Source organism: Zosterops lateralis, assembly GCF_965231275.1.
Source record: "Zosterops lateralis genome assembly, chromosome: 15".
Lineage (NCBI taxonomy): Eukaryota > Metazoa > Chordata > Aves > Passeriformes > Zosteropidae > Zosterops > Zosterops lateralis.
In genome coordinates this window covers 13,197,393-13,216,455 of record NC_139775.1, presented here as the reverse complement: position 1 = coordinate 13,216,455, position 19,063 = coordinate 13,197,393, and the positions used below count along the sequence as shown (strand labels likewise).

The window sequence follows — 19,063 nt, the reverse complement described above, 5'->3', positions numbered from 1 at the left end:
CTGCTGGGAAGGAAATGGGCACAGAATACAAATATCTGCACATCCATCCGGGTGTGTTTGCAGGGGGGCACAGCAAGGCAGGAGCAGGGAAGGGGCTCTGGGGGCAGCAGGGACAGAGCAGACCAGCTGAAGGGACAGAAGGGAGGAGAGGGACAGCAGTAAACTTGAAGAAAACCAGCAAAGGCACAGCTGCTCAGTGGCACAGCAGTGGGCAAGACTGTGGAGGCACTAGTAAATCATCCAGGCTGGAATAGAAAAGGTTTTTTTGGTGGTTTTCTTCAATGTTGGTCTCAGTTTGCAGCATCCTCGTGGACAAATGGTGATTTCTGTCCTTTGTGGAATTGGGCTGCAGGGGTTTGTCTGGGAGGTGATTTTGATGGTACTTTGGCATCTATTTACACTTTGTAAATGTAAAGGTTTTTGGCTTCTTTTCTTCTCTGCCAAGGTCAGGATGAATGATACTCGGGAAATGCCAAGCTTGAGTTTGGACTTGGAATGTTTATAATATCTTCTCTATTTACAGGCTCATGAGCCATGAATTTAACTAGCCAGCTAGAGAAATGAGGTAAAATGGAGAGCTCCTAACTCTATCCAAGGTCTTTTAAGCAAGAAGTACCCAATACCAAGGTGACACCTGTATTATTTATATTTCTGACCCAATAATGACCACCCAAGGCCTGCAATGTGGACCTTTTTCACCCAGTTACAGAAAACCACCCAAACCCATGAAAAAGGCAAAGAAGGACAAAGACAACACCCAAAATCTTCCATCTTGACTCATATGTATCACTATACACTAAAACTCCAAACTCTAAGTTTCTTGGATTCCATCATGTAAAGTCTGTTTGTTGGCACATCCTGTGAAGGAGGAGATGCTGTTTGCAATGGCTGAATTGAGTGGAGAGTGAAGTCTCAGGTTTTGTCAATTCCCAAGATTCAGGTGGTTGAGAGTTTTTTTCCCCTCTGAAAGCCCTGAGCCAGGGCAAGAAAGAACTGGAGTCTTCAAGGTCTTGTTTTTCAAGGTTTCTCATGTTGTTTATTATTTCATATCTCACAATTTTCTCTGTGCCCAGCCGAGATCTGAACAGTGGCAAGGACATGAGTGGACTCCCCTTGATGGGGCATCTCTGTCCTCTTGTACAGATAATTATGTGTATATTATTAATATTTACATGCCAATATCTATCACCTGTACTAAAAGGGTCATTTCTACTTTGACCCAATCCCCTTAAACTACTTTGTGCCTCCATCACATCAGAAGATAGAGGCCAAGGGAGGAGGAGAATAACCCAGGGCACCGCCCTAAATCCTCCATCTTGTTCCCTATTTCCTTCCATTCTAAGAACCCAAACCTATACAATTTTCCACCCTGTGCTATGCTAAACTACTTGTTTTCACACTTTTGTGACTTGCAATTCCTCTCTCAATGCTGGGAATCTTTCCCATGGACTGAAATCAAAGACTATGTCTTCCTGGGCTTTGTGCCAGGGTCTGCTACAACCCCCCTGGACAGATTCCAACCCCCCTGTCCAGATCTCAAACCCTCTTGCTCTGGTCCCAGATGTCTCTGCCAAGGTCTGTGACCTTCCAGGGTGACCAAAGGGATGCCCTGGACTTAAACAATGAGGGATACTCTAATTTATACAATTTAGAGACTGAGGGATACTCAGAGTGAAGGAGTGAAGAATTACTACCAGCTCCCTGAAATTTGATGTGTCTCCTGGGTCATAGCACATCTCCTATAAATAAAAGCTCTAGAAGCTTTATATCTGGAGGCCTACTTGATGATGATACTTCAAAGCAGTTCATAGTAGTTACTCTTTGCTGTCTTGGACAGATAGGCCTCAATTTCAGTTTATCAGATTTTCATTCCCAGACAGCAGGGGGAACTGTGTGGCTTGGCTTGCCATGGAAATCTGATCTCTAGTGACAGGAAAGGCCAGAGGAAACCAGCCCTGGGAGGCCTTTTCAAAACACAAATATGAGTGCAATGGCTGCATTCATTAGGGAAGAGGTAAACATTTAACCTGCTAACTCTTTCTGGCATATCCTTTTAAAATCAGAGCTGTTTTAATTACTGCCCTGAGTCTTGAACTTGAATTTATTGCACCTGTATTTAGCCACTTGTGGCACTTCTGGCAAAAACCCCTCCAAGCCTTTGTTTCTGTATTACAATAACAGCAGAGTATTCAGCTTTTTTCTCATGCCCAAGCCCCAAACTGCTTTGTGACTTGTGGGATGCCAGCTGGGCTGTAGGAGAAGCTTCCTGAGGGGTAGAAAATGGGGGATTTTACATTGCTTTAGGGTGGACCTAGATGGGGATGTGGCACAGGAATGGTGAGCCAGCACAGCCATGGGCCTGCCCCCTGCACAGCCTGTGCTCCAGGGCTTTGGAACAATTTCCAGGGCTGTTGCTAAGCAGGAAATAAACCAAGGACCCTCTAATGGGATGGAGAGTCATTTGTCATAAGGTGCTGAGAGAATTTTTAGTGGCTGAGAAAGTGTCGTCCAAATTTCACCTGTAGGCCTGGCTGAGGAAGGGCAGTGGAGCTTTCCCCCAAATTTCTGAAAGGCAGCAGCTGTATCATCATCATCCTCTCCACCCCAGTGCCTTCCAAAAGAGAGATCAGGCTGATAGCTTCCTTGGGGATCATTATGGTAAATTCAAAAAACGTGTGTAATTTACTCAAAAGCGTCTAAGGAGGAGGATGAACAGCAGTGAAAATGTCCCTAATCAAATGTTGTACTTATGGCACCTCTGAGTCTGATCACATTGGTGCTCAATGTTGGTCTTTAGTCCTGATATGTAAAGTGCCAGCAATTATCTTTAATCTGACTATTTCTTCCCCTCCTCTTCTCTTTTCAGGACTATAAATCTGATGTTATGACTGTGGTTTCCAGTGCCAAGAACAGTCCTCAAGGTCCAGTAAGTAAAGCATCTTGCTGAAGGGATTAGGTTTTGTAACTGAGTTTAGATCTTCTTTTAAATTGTTTTGGTCATCAATCACTGGCACTGACTCTTACCTGTGACACCTTGTTGCTTTTGAAGTGACTGCACTTGAATTGGCTTAAATGCTCTTTAAGATGTGAATATACAGAACAGGGAATATCTGTCTTGGCCAAGAGAGGCAAAGTGATCAGAATTGTTGAGTTTGGTTCATTAATAGCCCTGTGGCTCTCTCTTGGGTGTGCTACAAACTGTGTCACCTCTCAGGGAGGGTTTCCTCACCCCAGATTCAGGTTGGTTAAAGTCCTTGGCCCTCTAAAAGCCCTGAGTTGTGTTGGTAGAAAAAAAGCGGAGTCTTCAAGGTTCTGTTTTCAGGTTTCTTGTGATGTTTATTATTTGTTATCTTGGAATTTTCTGTTCTCCCAGCCGAGGTCTGGACAGGGCTGGGACATGAGGGGACTGACCCCGATGGGGCGTCATCTCACATTTATACAGATAACTAACTATGTGTGGGTTATTTACAATTTTATACCAATACCTAGTGCTCGCACTAAAAGGGTCATTTCTACTTTGACCCAATCCACTCTCACTACCTTGTGTCATCACCACCCCAAAAGATGGAGGATGAGGAGGAAGGTGAAGAACATGAGGTACCACCCAAATTTCACCCTTTTGTCCTCCATTTACCTCTATTCTAATAACCCTAAAACTACTGAATTTTGCATTTTCTACTGTGCTAAACTACTGTTTTCACTTCCTGGTGGTTTGCAATTCCCCTCTCAGTGTCAGAAGCCTCTCCCATGTGCTAAAATCAAAGCCAGTGTTTTCCTGGGCTCTGTGCCAAGGTCTCTGAGTCCCCTGGACTGGCTCCACACCCCCTGTCCAGGGCTCAAATTCCCTTCCTCGGGTCCCAGCTCATCCAAGGGGATGTCCTGGACTCCAACAGTCACCTCCACTCACAGACTGGGCTCCAGACTGTGTCACTGCTCTGCACAGGGTGGGTAAAATCTGAGGGAATGGGTGGGTGGGGTAACAACTGCAAGCACCTCTGGAATTCCATGTTACAGTGAGGAGGGGAGATCCAAAAGAGAGAGCAGAAGTTTGGGTGAGTTCAGAGAAAAGCATTCACAAGGGCAAGGCTCCTGTTGGGCTGGAAACTGAGCAGGGCTGGACCAACCTGGCCTGAAGGTTGGCTATAACCTACCCTGTGTCACTGCTTTATGCTTCATTTTCTGTCCAACAGCACATTCTGGCAGGAAATGTGTCCCATAACCCAAGGTTATCCTGAGGAGCTGGTGATGCTCAGCACTGCCTGGTGTCACTCAGAGTTCATCAGTCATTGCAGTCAAATTCTTTTATCATTTTTTTGTCTCTCTCAAGCAGTAATGTAGTGCTACAGGGCCTTTCCAAGTGCCTCTCCTTGGATAGTGCCAGGAATTGAAATTATGTCACTGTGAACACTCAGTGTGGGTATTTATTTCCCCCCCTCTTTTTCTGATTATCTACTCTGTGTCCTCTCAGACTCGAGGTTGTAGGACTGTGGATTTTTGCCAGAATAAGGAGATACTCAGTGTTTTGAATGTTTGGCAACCCCCTTTCCCCTGTTTGCAGGCATGATTAATGCTGTTTTAAACATGAACATCAAACATTAACAGTTCCTTGAAAGGAGGAGGTGGTTGGACCTCCTCCAAATGAGCACTGTCTTTCAGTTGGAAATCTCTGCCTTCTCAAACTGCTTAGTCACACCAACAGATATACAAAAATATCTTGAAAAGTGAAAATGTATACAAAGAGGTTTTTTAGCTGCTCAGATGATTTGACAGGATTTTTTTTTTTTTTTTTTTTAAACCCCATATAATAGGTTTTGGAAGAATATCTTTCAATAATTCTTCCCTGCACTGATGCTTCTTGCTGGAACACCTTGCTACACAAAGTCACAGCCTTTCTGTTAGCTTGTCAAAAGTTAACTTTCAGAATGATGCTCTGAGAGGTGGAGCTTTATATTTAGAAACTTGTGGTTTTTTTGTGCTTCATATATTTGCATCAAAATTATGTTTGTGCTGGTTTAAAGAGGAATATTTTGAAGGATGATGTAGTGTTTTTCTGGCTGAATGTGTTGTCTAAACTAGAAAATGATTTTACAAGATTTGATGAACACCTGTCATTTTGTGCTGAGAGGGTGGGAACTTTCCTGAATTTCTTGGTCAAACTATCTCAGAGAGTTGATTTTTTTTTTTCTTTTCTGTGGCTACATCCTTTTGTTTTCTTTAACAAAATGTCTTCAGACTCTGAGCTAATGCTTAACAAACAAGATTTCAATTGTCTTCCTTGAGCCTCAGCAGCTTGGACTTTAATAATTTTTTTACTTATTTTGGAGTGATGGAAAGAGTTCCAAAGGCATTTTTAGCAGTGCCTTTTGATGGACTGAAGAGGGTTGTGATGGAAAGAGGAAAAGGTTTCCTGTTTTCCAGGATATTTCTTATGCCACACTACAATGGCATAAAAATAATGAGTTAGGAGTTGAGCTTATTGCTCTTGAAATTACACTGTCTCTGTTGTGGCTTGGAAAATTGTTTGTTGTGATGGATGAGAAGGAGTACGTAGATTTTTCAAGTGTGTTGCCAGATCATTGCTTATAGAACAGTCTGGTAATAAAAGGGGAGTTGACAGATGAGAATTCAAATGGACCTGAGAACGAACTATTGAATAATGTCCCAGTTCCAGAGCCTGAAAAGCTTATTTCCAGATTTTTTTTTTTATTATTTTTTAAATAATTGTGGGCTGCTTTTCCTGCTCTTAGTGACAGATCCTATATGAAAGTCTAATGCAGCTCAATCTCAGGATGAATTCACTTTTGTGTTACATCACTGAAAGGACTGGAGTCACTGTGATATAAAACTCCAGCAGGGAGTCAGATCTATCAAACTTCATGTTTCCTGATAGCTCGAGCTGCCTAATAGATTGTTTGTTAAATAATTCAAGATGTTTTCATTAAGCTGAGTGATTGAGTCTTTTAAAGCCTTTCTTTTTGTTCTTAAATCTCGTCAGGCAGTTGGTTGTACCTGCAGAGCTAAGGAAATCTAACTGAAGGAATTATTGTTGGGAGCTTTAGGAAGTTGTAAAATGACTCTGGAGGGGTGGCTTTGGGCTGCATCTTTGGATTTCTGTCCCTTTTTCTTGTGGCTTCCTCTAAGTCCTGCACTCTTCCATTTGCAGCTTCTCTTATGCTGCTTTAAATTCTCCTTCCTGCTTATTAAAGGTTTATGTTTTCTAAAGTGCCTTTGCTTTTCCCCCAGTCTCCATTTCTCACACTCCCATCTATATATTGATATTTGATAACAAATACCATGTGCTGTTTTTTAATCAAGCAATGTTGAGAAAAAGTAGTGGGAGTAAAATAGGACTCTTCAGGGTAATTCAGGAGGGACAATAATGATTTTTTTTGCTGAGAAATAAAATCGCTGCAAGAATTGCTGCCTGTGATCTGAATAGAAATGTGAAAGTACCTGAAATTACTTCAACTCTGCTGCTGCTTCAGGAGGGATATCTATTAGCTGGGGATAATGGCTTGCAAAAAAAAAAAAAAAAAAAAAAAAAAAAAAAAAAAAAAAAAAAAAAAAAAGGTGGATTTCTTTAAATTTCAGATTCCTATTGAATGGAATCTGTGTTAGCATTTTTTTAAAAAAAATATTTAATGAATCTGTCACTACCAGGGAGAGAACAATAGAACTGAAAGCAAAAATAACTCTTCCCTGAGCATCATCACAGAACATTGGGATAATGGGTTGGGTGGGAGGGGAGAGTTTTCTGCACAGGGGGAGAAGGGGAAGTGCATTGTGCAGGTAACATAGAGCTGATCCAACTTGTGCCAATAAAACCAACAAATCTGGGAGATATCTGGCTAAGTTTGGTTTTATTTCTCATTTAGAGAAATACTGAAAAATCAAGGAAATTCCTCACAGCTCTGTCATGGGGATCAGTGAGTGGTTTATGCTGAAGGGAATATGGCACGAGGGGAAAAATTTACCTGAGAAGATGTTGTAAAGTTTTCCATTACATTTCTGATTGGTGAATCCAGGCACATGAAATGTTGCTGTGTTAATGCACAGCAGATGGGGCGAGTCAGAAGCAGCTACAGAATCCTGAGTTTTGTTCCTTCCACCTCCATCTGCTCCCAGTGTTTTGCTCCCTGTTAATGCCCATGGCTGTGTTTTTATCCCAGCAGAGGAATTGGCCCAGTGGCTGGAGGTCACAGCCATTATTCCATATGTTATGGATAATATTTCCACATTATCTCCTTGAAAATCCTCCAATATCATTCAGATGATATCATTCATCACTAAGTAACATTTCTAATTTGAGGATTTCCCCTATACAACCAGTATAAGACAAACTAGTTATTCTTAGATTCAAATCCTATAATATATTGGCAACTTTTCCCTGTTCCATCAGCCCCTACTTGTGTGTTGTTATTAAATCAGGTACTGAGTGTTGTTTATCAGGGGTAACCTTGCCTGGAGTGGTGATGGTGTGGTGTCGACAGAGCTGGAGCTGATTTATTATTCCTAGAGAAGCAGATCTCCAGGATAAGTTGACACGGTTGAGATTTTGAGTTTTTTTCATTGATTAAAATCAAGTTAAGTGTCATCTTTTCTGGCAGGAGAGATGAAACTGAGAAATTGCCCGTTCTCGCTGCCTTCCTTCATTTCACCATCAGAGATTCTCCTGTGTTTGTGCTTTAGCCAAGAAGGTGAGAGAATAAATAAAATAAGAATAAACTATTTCCAATAGCAGAAAACTCAGGTGCTAACAAGCAGGTGAATCCAGAGAGCTGCTGAAATGCCAGGTAGGGTTTGATAAAAGATCCTTGAATCTTCTTGTGGTGTGGAAAGAAAAGCTGGGGTTGAACAGCAGCTCAACACAGAGACACAAGACTTGTCTAAAGAATAAAAGGAATTCTTTTAAAAGGAATTCCAGGAAAAGCAAAGGAGAAAACCAAAAGTTTTTACTGCTGTTAATAATCAAATTTTGGTGCTAGTAAATACTGGAATTTAGTGAACTTTCAGGGAGGGGCTGGTGAGCATGCTCACAATCTAAGAATAAATGAATAAAGAGATAATGGAGATGAAGAAAAAGCAGGAAAAGGCTGTGTCTGCACCAGAGCTGTGTAAAAGCTGTGCAGAAGTTGATGTTCTTCACTAAATTGGCTGTAGGTGCTGGGTGCTCCCAGAGATGGACACAAGACACTGAAACAAACAGGGTTTATATATAAAATACATTTTGTGCAGCACTTCTGTAATTTCTGCTTATGTGATCCATGTGAAACTAAAGGGGAAGTGATCATTTTGCCCTGCTTGGCCTTTGAATCTTAGTTTTCAGTCAGGATTTGTGAAAATGGGCTACTGGGAAAATAAATGAATACAGTTATTGATTTGCATAAATATTTGCACAGCAAGACTCTTAAGCATTGCACAGCTGCCCATCAGACCAGGCCTGTGGTGTGGGAATCACATCCCCTTCATTTTGATGCTTTTATCAATCCTACAGGCAAATAAATCAGTGCTTCATTAATATGAAAAGTATTTATTGTTCAGTTAATATCTTTTATTGTGATTTTCTTTTGTATTCTACCCATATTAGCAATGCTTGCAAAGTACTAATACGCAGGACTTCAAAAGCCAACAAAACCACCAAAACTAGAAAACCTGCTTTTAGGATCCACCAATAAAAACTTTTGAGAATTGTGATGAGAATCAAAATTTGTATATCAAAAGGAAACAACCAAGCAAACTAAACATCAAACTAGAAAACCTGTTTCTAGGATCCAGCAATAAAAACTTTTGAGAATTGTGATAAGAATCAGAATTTATATATCAAAACTAAACAAAACCAAGCAAACTAAACATCAAACTAGGAAATCTGCTTCTGGCATCCAGCAGTAAAAATTTTTGAGAATTGTGATGAGGATCAGAATTTATATATCAAAACGAAACAAAACCAAGCAAACTAAACACCAAAACTAGAAAATCTCTTTCTAGAATCCAGCAATAAAAAACTTTTGAGAATTGTGATGAGAATCAGAATTTATATATCAAAACCAAGCAAACTAAACACCAAACTAGAAAACCTGTTTCTAGAATCCACCAATAAAAATTTTTGAGAATTGTGATAAGAATCAGAATTTATATATCAAAAAAACCACCAAAACCAAGCAAACTAAACATCAAACTAGAAAACCTGTTTCTAGAATCCACAAATAAAAACTTTTGAGAATTGTGATAGAATCAGAATTTACATATCAGGATGAGGGATATAAATCAGCCAGTCACTCCTGCCAATGGTCCCTCTTAGTAGCAGCACTGTCATTTGGACAAACGCAGTGTGATGTGTATTGGGGGCCAATTTATGGGGATAAATCTTCTGAATTGCAGTCGGATGGGGAGAGGGGCACAAGGAACAAGGCAGAATTTTCTGTGTTTGCTGAACTGAGTTATCCACAGATCGCTCCAGGATGCAGAGAGTGATGCCGAGATGCCATCTAGTGACATTGGCAGCAAACTGTGACACTGCACAGAGAGCTGCACCTTCCCTTGGAGTGCCCCCAGAGCCAAAATCCGCCACTGCCACAGCCCTCAGAATTTATTTTTTAATTTAATAATTTTTTAAAAATTATTTTAATTATTATTAATTCTTATTATATTTTTCTGAAATACCTTCTGCACTACACTGAACTTGTGCTGGGTGTGGAACCAAAGTGGGAAATGAATGGATCTGTAGAGGATTCTCAATGCCTGACAAAAGGCTCACAGAGTCTTGTGCATCTGTATGTGAAATATCTTGACTTAGAAATGCCATGGAAAAGGACAGACATTGCTGAGAGAGGAACTGAACTAGAAACAAGTTTCCAAATGATGACCTTGCAAATAGACCAGATATTGTAAAGAAATAGAATTATGAAAGATGTTTTGTAGCAAGACTCACGAGGGGTATTTTAAGGTGAGTATATTGAAAAATATTTAGGTAACCAAATACATAAATTTGGTATTTAAACCAAACAAGCTGGAAAGGCATTAGCAGCATTGTGTGGCAAAAACTGACAGGCTAAAAAATGCTTATAATGGATTGTAATTAGGAAATAGAATGGATTGTAATTAGGAAATAGTTTGGGTTCTGATTGTGATGGTGTGAATTGTGACATTTGTACTGTCTCACCCTTCACATGAGACATGGAATGAAAGTCTCTAAAACACTTCTCTGGAGTCAGAAAAAGGGAAATAATCTAACAAAATTGGTGCCCCACACTCAGTGCTTTGGCTCTGGGTTTGCTGCCCCTGCAGCTCACCCAGGCTCCCTGCTAAGACTAAAATGTGTTTGTGCTGAATTTGTGCAGTAGTGCTCTCACCTGGCAGGGAACAGATGTAATAATGACAGAAGAGAAGCTTTTTGGAATATAGAACTCTTAAAATTTTGATTTTTAAAACAATCTAGATTCGTTCAAACTTGTATTTGTATGATTTTCCTGTTCATTATTGAAATAAATAGATTTTTAAATTGCTGCTTAAAAAATATCAGGTTCATAAAATGTCTGGGGTTCATTGTTAGGATTTATTTTTTTTACTTTTGGTGGGAAAACATCAGTTTGACAGAGACTGAAATGAATTATCATGTGCAATGCTCTGTGGTTTTTTTATTGATAATAGATGTGGTTTGCTTGGAGAGGGTAAAATCTGGAAAAAAATCATGTCTGAGGCAGTTTAATTTTGTTCCAGAAGTCATTTTTATTGTGGGTTAGGTGGGAGTGTGCAGTGTCAGTGTGTCCTCTTGGCCATGTTAGTGTGGAGAGGAAGATTCTTGTCTGTATAAATGTCAGGTCATGGGAGGTTTCACAGGATAGAGTTTTGACATCTGCGAGTTCAAGTCAGCAAAGTCCAGCACATCTCAGGTTCCTGTGGAAAATGGCTGTAATCACCCTCCTTCTTTATTTACTTAGCAGAGCACAGAATGTTCTGATTGTCAGTGCACTTTGCAAAAGTGCGAGAGTGTGGTATGGCTGAGGGGAGATTGGATAAACGTCCTCACAGCACAGAGCACTTGGATATTCTTCACCTGCAGCAGGTGAACATTCTGCTGGGGAAAGGTCAAAACATTTGCTTTTGAGCAATTTAGCAGGAATCTCTCAGCCCCAGAATAAAGATTTGTGGCTACCTGTTTAAACAGACACATCTGGTGGTCGGATGTTTGAAACATAAATGCAAATGAGGTGCAAAATTTAAAACAATTTGCAATTACCACACGTGGAGATTCTGGCAGTGTGACTGTATTAGGGGTGAAGACCAAACAGCTGAAAATAGTGTGATATTGATCTCTTCCCTTGGCTGTTTGTGTAGTTCTACAGGAGCTGTGAAGGAAGTGTTTGTGCTGAGGGATAGATTTCCTTCTTGAGGAGATGGCTAAACATCCATTTAATGCAGAATACTATTAAAAAAAAAAAAAATGCAGGAAGAAATAAGCTCCCCCAAAGCAATCTGTAGTATTGATGTTTTTAAAAAGGAAGGGGTTATGAGAGTAATTGAAGCAATTGCAGGTTCTGCCTGTTGCTCATCAGTGTTTTCCAATTTACATCCTAAGAAAACTGCCAGTAATTTCCTGCCTAAGTAAGATGGAAAGTGTTGTTAAGAGCACAACAGTGGTGGAGCATTGTGCATGATGCTTTATTCCACTGTGGCCTCTAACAGGTATTATGAACCTTTAAGAACCAGCAGCTGTACAAGGATCTTTATTGTTGGTCCTAAATTTCCCCAGCTTAGGACCAAGGTGTAATGGCTTGTTGGAAATTTCCATTTTTTGCCTTTAATAACCTCTAATAAATATTCTTCCTAAGTTTTTTTTTTTTCTCTAAATAGATTTTGAACCTGCACGTTTTTTAGGCATTTGAAATATTTTTAATTCTGTCTTTTGATCACTCATTTAAATGTGGTTTCTCCCTCCTTGGGGAACACATAAGTTTTTTACTGCTACAATTTTTTGCCGCCGTTTTATTTTAAATTTATACACAACAAATGGAAGAAATCTGCTGGTTTTTCTTCTACGTACACAAAAAAGCCACAGCAGAATAATTCAGAATTACAGCCTGTATCTAAGTGTCTGTTTAATGCCACATGATTTTTGATTATGTAAAAGCCACTGAAAACTCTCCCACGAGTGAGTTGCCAGTGGAATGTTTATGGTGAGTTAGAGCTGCTACTAATGCCAAATATTGTCAGAGTAAACTGTGGCTTTGATTAAACAGTTCTATAATGATGCTATCAAGGCCTCGAGCATCTGAAATATGGAAAAAACAAAAAATGTGTGAAAGTAGCAGCAAAGAGAAAAGTAAAACTGTGAGGCCTGAAGTAGATGTGCCAGAGCGTGGGTGTTTGTTATTCCATCTTCATTAATAAAACACTTCATGAGCGCAGCAACAAAATGTGAGTCACTGACGTGAAGGCAAAGAGCTGGGGCTTGAAAGGGATTGAAATCTGATCCAAGAATCCCCAAATAACAGCAATGGCTTGTGATGTTCTTTTGCAATATGGGAGAGAGCTTGAAATGCCTCTTTTGAAACTTTTTTTGTTTTGATTAATGGAGTTACAACTCGAAATATTGCTGGGGAATTCATTACCTACAACTGGGCAAGAGATTTAACCCCTAAATGAATGTTTAATCCCACCAGCTGGTGAAACAAAGGATTAACAGAGGGTTTTCAATGAGTGGGGTGTAGAGCAGTGAAATGAGACTGAAAACCAGAATTAACCACTTAAAGAAGGAGTTTGTCCCAGTAAGAGAAGCTCACACAGACTCCAGCTGCACCACGAGCAGTGCTTTGACTCTGGGTCAGTGTGAGGGAAGTTTTGGGGTGAAAACATCAGTAGAAAAGAAAAATGCACAAGGGGGAAATGACATCCCAGTGTCCCACAAATAAACATTTTCTCTGTTACCTCCACTGACACAAATACCTGAAGTGTTGAAAATCCATTCTAGTATTCACAATGCCTGTTTCCTCATTAAATGAATTAATTCCTACAGAATACTGGGATGGATAATAAATATTTAATTGAATTGAACTCCTGTTAGCATCATGTACAGTGGCTAATCTTCCCCCTCAGCTCATTGGGAGAGTGAAGGTGTAAAAGTTAATTAAAGTTAACTAAAGTCAAATTATCTTTTTAAGCTGGCAAAACAAGTTTTTTCTTTTTTCAATCAAGCCATGTTGTTTTCATATTTTTTTAGTACCAAATAGAGAATTGGTATTTTTAAATTAAAAAAGTAGTATTTTTATTTACCAATGAAATTTTAATAACTACTCTAATTGAGGGAGAAGAGTCAATATTTTGACAAAAGTCTTAAAAGGTGCTACACAAAACCAAAAAAGGCAAACATTTCCAATTATTATTATTATTATTTCCTGCTTTTTCAAATCAGACTCCATGCAGAAATCTATTGCATTTAAAGACAGAAGGTCAGCTGCCCCATTTGCCACCTGTATCTTTTGGATTTTTATAATTATAATAGAATATATATATATAGAGAGAGAGAGAGAGTAGAATATAGTAATTATTTTATATATTTATATTTATAGCAGAATTATGGGCAGAAAAGGACTTGCCATGTAGCAGCATATAACTAATGTCAGGGTTTCAGTGAGTTTCTTTTTCTTCTCCTCTGGTAGAGCAGGTTCAGCATTGATATTATTATTATTATTATTATTATTATCCCCATGAGCTGGGCTGGGGCTGCTGCTGGACAAGGGGTTTAGTCCTGAGAGGCTCCTCTGGGAATTGTCACCCTGAGACAAGTGGCACAAAATCCCAAAGCCATCACAGAGCACTTAAATCCCAGAATTTCCCCAGGCACAGAAAATTCCCAGGGATGTTTTTCAGGGGAATTGCTCTGAGTGTTCTGTGCACAGGACCTGGGTCTGTCACAGCCCAAGGTCAAGGCCAAGTGCAGCCCAAGCAGGATTGGAAACATCCCACTGGAGAGGGGGGAATTTCAATGCTGTGCCTGCCTCACTCACTGGTAGAGAATATTTAAATATATTCTGAGGAGTAGAATATTCTAAAAACCCCATTTTTCTTTATCTACCTTGAAGTGTGAGAAATTCCCCTTTTTTGTGTGATCCTGGTCAATGACCCCAGCAGCAGATGGTAACTTAGATATGAAATATTTGTGAAAGACACATTTGTAGCCTTCAGGTGTTATGTCTCTAATGCCTTAAAAATATTTTAAGACTACACTGTGTGCCTGCTGTTAATGTTAATTTCAGGAGTCTTTTCATCTTTTCTCCTGAGTCCTAAATATGTCTTCATGAATTCCTTTAGCCCTGAACTGACATCTCTCTTCTTCTCCGTTAAAAGTACATCTATTCACTTGAAAGAACTGGGACAGAACCATTGTCACATACATATTTCTGATTAAAACTCAGGTGGAAGCCAGGCATGTTTGGATATCCTCTATCCTAGCATGTAGCCAGGGGCCTTTTACTGCTTGATACAAATTGGACAGCTTTTATATGCTATAGGAAAAAAAAAAAAAAATCAGAGCTAAAAAAAGTGATTTGTTGCAGCTTTGCAACTGGGCTTTGTGCAAGGGCAGCCAGTGCTTTTTTGGGTTATGGAAATATGGCACTAAATCTTCCAAGTTCTCATTAAGACTGTTAAAGGAACTGCTGTGGCTCACACTGTGGTGATGGGTCATTGCAGGAAGGAGTGGTGATTGGTGGTTTTTGTGGTATTTGTGGTCACCTGGAAGCAAGTGGAGCAATTTAGAGAAAAAGCCTCTGTTGCTCTTGTGTGTCATGGAATCCTACAGACCCATGGGTGTGATCTCTCCACACCTGTTAACCAGGTAACCCTTCTGGAGGCGATCTGGGTTACAAAAAGTAAATTATTCTTCATGACAAAACCATGAAGTGACTATCCAGTCTCAGGGGTGTTTACATTTCAGAATTCTACCCATTTGAGCCATCAATTCAATGGCAAACTGCATCTCTTCCTCAGGTCCTTCTGTGTGAGAAGGGCTGTGATTTCAATGTTTGCTCTTTGGTGAAGACTTCACAAGGGCCTAAGATGCATCTGTTCTGCTTTAGGGTCATGGACTTTGTTCAAGTGGGCTTGTGATTTGTTTTCTACTCAGGGTCCAGCCTTTCTGAACACTTTCCCTCTCCTGAGGGACTCTGTTAGGAGGAAATGCTTTTTGAACAAAACAAGGCTGCAGCTTCATTCATTAAGGCAGATAAGGCAGCTTTCCGTGCTTGTATTTCTCCTCCCTTTAAAGGAAAGTTGGAATTCATATTTTATTTTTCACAGCAAGAGTTACACGTGTCCTTGAGCCCAAACTAACAACCAAATCTGCTGAGGGACAGCCCTTCTGCTTTTAATATGCTGGTCCCAGCATTCTGGATTACCCAAGGCATGTGTTAATGCAGAGGTATTTGCTCTCTAGACCTGCAGGCAGCAGGGGGAAGTTCTGCTTGATAATCAGAACAAGTGTCAGTGTTTTCTGCACATCCTCGTGTTATCTGTGCATTATTGGCAGTTCCTGAGCTGCTGCATGACTGATTTCCCAGTGAATCTGATTTCCATGTGCTGCTCTGCCCAACCCATCCTGCTGTGGAGCAGATGCTTATTCCACCCACATCCAAAACATGGCATTTGCCAGGATTATCCCAGGTCGCTCTGAAAAGCTGTGGAATTAATTAATTGCCTTTGTTTAGGAACCTGGCCAGTGCATAAAGAATGGGGTGAAACATCCCTTTACCACTTGTGCAGGAGCTGTAACACAAACCCTTGTGCACAAGAAAAGTGACCAGTTGTGGTGGGAAGTCTCAGCTGGGGAAGACTGGAAGGGTACAGAGCACACCTTCCTAAATGAATAGAATAAATGGAAAGCAGAAAAAAAAAGAAAAAAAGAAAAAAAAAAAAAAAAAAAAAAAAGGATTAGTAAAGCAAATGGTGGGATTTGTGTTTCTGAAAAGGGAATAAACATCCCAGCCTGCGAATGTAGTTAAATTCCTGTGCCTCCTTTACAGAATGTTCACTGGGTTCTCAAAGACTCTGCTCAAAGCCTCCAAAGTCTCATCTGCAGCTGCAACCCAACAACCCAAACAAGGCATTGCAATATTTGTCTGTGTTTGCAAAGGTCTGGATTTCACGTGCTCTGTCAAAATAAAGACATCTCAATTTGCCTTCTTCCCATTGTGAATGATAGAACTGGAAGTGAGGAGTGGAGATGAAGTGGCTTTGCAGAGGTCCTGTTCTCACCTATGGATGCCCTTTCATCTGGTTTCACCCTCCTGTGGTTTTCTGTTTTAATTAATTCCTGAGTTATCTGAAGAATGTACTGTAAAAAGGAAGTGAGTTATCTGAAGTTCAGATTCTAGGAAAACAAAGATTTTTAACATCTTTTCCCACTCCAGCTGCAACACTACCTCTCTGCTATAATGCACTTTTTGTGTACAAAACCTTGTAAACTTCCTTTATTTTCCCAGGATTAGACAGGGAACTCGAGTTTCTCAAAGTAAAATATTCGCCTGTCCCATGTTGTTATTAGTGTGGGTTTTGGTCTGTCCACCCCCAAGTTTGGCTGTAGTAATGTAGAACATATTCCCCAGAATGAACAACTCTGAAATCCCCAGTGATCAGAGTGAAATTCTGTGATTTGCCCTTGACTTGTAATAGCAAGATCTGGTTTCACCAGTTCCTGATTAGCTGTATTAGCAGGTTGGCATAATTTCTACAGGCAAATTTGCTGTTCCCCTTAATGATAAATGGAGCTGCTCTCCCTTTACTTAACATGTTCTCCCTGGGGACTTTTATGGTGTCAACAGCATTTTGAAAAATTGCTGCAGAAATAATGAGGACAGGGAAACATGTTTGTGCCCATTTCATTCATCCACTGCTGTCCCTTTTTTACTCACTCTGTGGCCTCTCAGTCTTGTCTGAGCCACTTACAGAAGGAAAATTCTGGAAGATTTTTCTTTTTCAGTGGCATTTCTTCTGTCTAGTTTTGCTTAGAAATACCAGTTCAAGGTTGGATTAATTAGGATGGGGGAGGAAAGTTTTTTTTTTTTGTCTCTTGATTTGTAAGAACTTATATCTGATTATTTTACAGAGAATTTATTTTTGTGTGTTGGGTAAGCTCGAAGTGCTCAGTGCCATCAGTTCTGCCAATTTTTTCTCCTTGCAGTGTGGAAATCACATAAATGTAGCAAGGGAGAAGGAATATGTATTTTCTTTTTTGGCCAAACAAAGAATTTTAAATGCAAGAGCTTCCATTCTGAGTGTGATGGTGCTCCTTCATGACACAGACACACTGCTTGGGGGTCATATGGATCTTTTTAAAGAGCTTTTTTAGGGCACTTAAATATTCTGTATTTTTTTTCGGAACTTTGAAGGTTTAGGATGGAGTCCAAGAGCCACAGACTCTCCCAGTGCATGTTGTGCATATATTTAACCTTCAGCTCAGACCCTTTTCATTCTCAAAGACCTTCCATTTCAAGCTTTGTGTTCTGTATGTCCCCTATGATAAAAAAAAAAAAAAAAAAAAAAAAAAAGTGCTTTTCTGCTTTTTGTGATGTGTGGGTCCTGTTTATCTTTCAAATTTCTGCTCCAATAAATCAAGAGTGAGACTGTGGTAAGAGTTTGCCCTCCTCAGGCTCTGAGCCTGTGCTATTCCCAGTGCCTGGTGTCCATTGGGGATCATTGGAAGGACTCTGACAGGGGTTCTGGGGCTCTACAAGTCCCCCAAAAGACACTCATTTATGATGCCTGATCCAGTCTTACAGCAGATTACTGAAGTGATCCAAAAATCTACCCCTACACTGTGCAAGGAGTATGGAGAATTTTTATTTTGCAGTGTTTCCTACCTGAAGATCATCAAATAATTTACTTGAAATCAAAAGATTAAGACTGACCCATTTGAAAAGGGGATGCCAGGAGCAATATTGTGGCACAGCAAGGCTCTAGCAGGGGATTTTGGAATGAAAATCTCAATGCAAACACCCCTCCAGGCACTGGGGTTGCAGTGCTGGGGCTGCAGGGAGAGCACTGCACCCTTCAGGGGATGGGAAGGGCACAGATGAACTCAGGCTTTACAGCTGTATTAGAAATGATGCATTTTAAACACAGCCTGTCCTCAGCTCGGTTTGGGTTTGTTCTTTCACTGTGTTTGTCAGGAATTGAACACATCAGGAGCGGGGCTGGGTGACTGACAGCATCGTTCCTCCCTGTCCTTGGCTGTGCAGAAATGGAGCTGTGCTGGGAGCTGGGCTGAAAGCAAATGTCATCTCAGCATCCACAGGTGTGAGGAGAGACTCCCCAGCTGTTCCCTGTGTGCTCAGGTGTGCTGCTCATCCTGGGAGAGGAGCACAAGGGAATGGAAAACTCTGGAGCTGGGCTGGTCACGGTTCCAGCTCTGCAAGTCTGGCTGGTCACTCTGTGGTCAGTCTGAGAGACACAGAAATCATCAGAGACATCATTTAGTGGGGTTTTTATGGTGTTTTCTTCTTCTTTTTAAAAAAAATATTAAATTGAATAAAAGCGCAGATGCTCATGTTTTAAAGCCACTGACAAGTATTGTTGTACCACTGACCCTAATGAAACATATTAAATTTTTACCTTTTCAAAGCATATCACTATTTCCCAAAGTCAAACATAACCTTTTATAACCAATAGACAAACTGAGGACCTTGTAAGGCTGGTTATTCTCATGATGCAAGATTGTTATTCTCATTAACAAGATTAACAATGCAAAAAGGCAAAGTCCAAGGAAAGAAAACAATCCAAGCTTTTCCAAAGGTAAAACTTTGTGTTATTATGGTCCAGCTATGTGCATTATACATTTTCTTTGGTTTCTTTTCTCCCTTTAGAATCAATTGACATAGAATAAAATGCTATTTGTCTACAAGAAATCAGCATTTTAGAAGAGAAAGTAATTCTTAGGACACTGCATTTTGCTTTTTAGAGAGCTATGATTTCCAATCCATTGCAATATTAAAATAGGCAGCTATTTAATAGTTTAAAGTGGTGAAAGAAAAGAGTTTGCTCTTGAATAGGAGCATTTATGATTACAGAGGGT

At 40.2% G+C, this 19,063-nt stretch overlaps 1 protein-coding gene across 10 annotated transcripts in view; it reads left to right on the top strand.

Annotated features, from left to right (window-relative positions):
* The window catches only part of RBFOX1 (RNA binding fox-1 homolog 1), a 1,119,155-nt gene that overhangs the window by 120,651 nt on the left and 979,441 nt on the right, over window positions 1–19,063 (top strand). For all 10 annotated transcript variants that reach the window (XM_083872230.1, XM_083872241.1, XM_083872231.1 and 7 more), the window contains exon 2: window positions 2,867–2,926. In XM_083872230.1, the coding sequence (XP_083728356.1) occupies window positions 2,867–2,926 (60 nt within the window). The remainder of the gene's footprint in view (window positions 1–2,866; window positions 2,927–19,063) is intronic.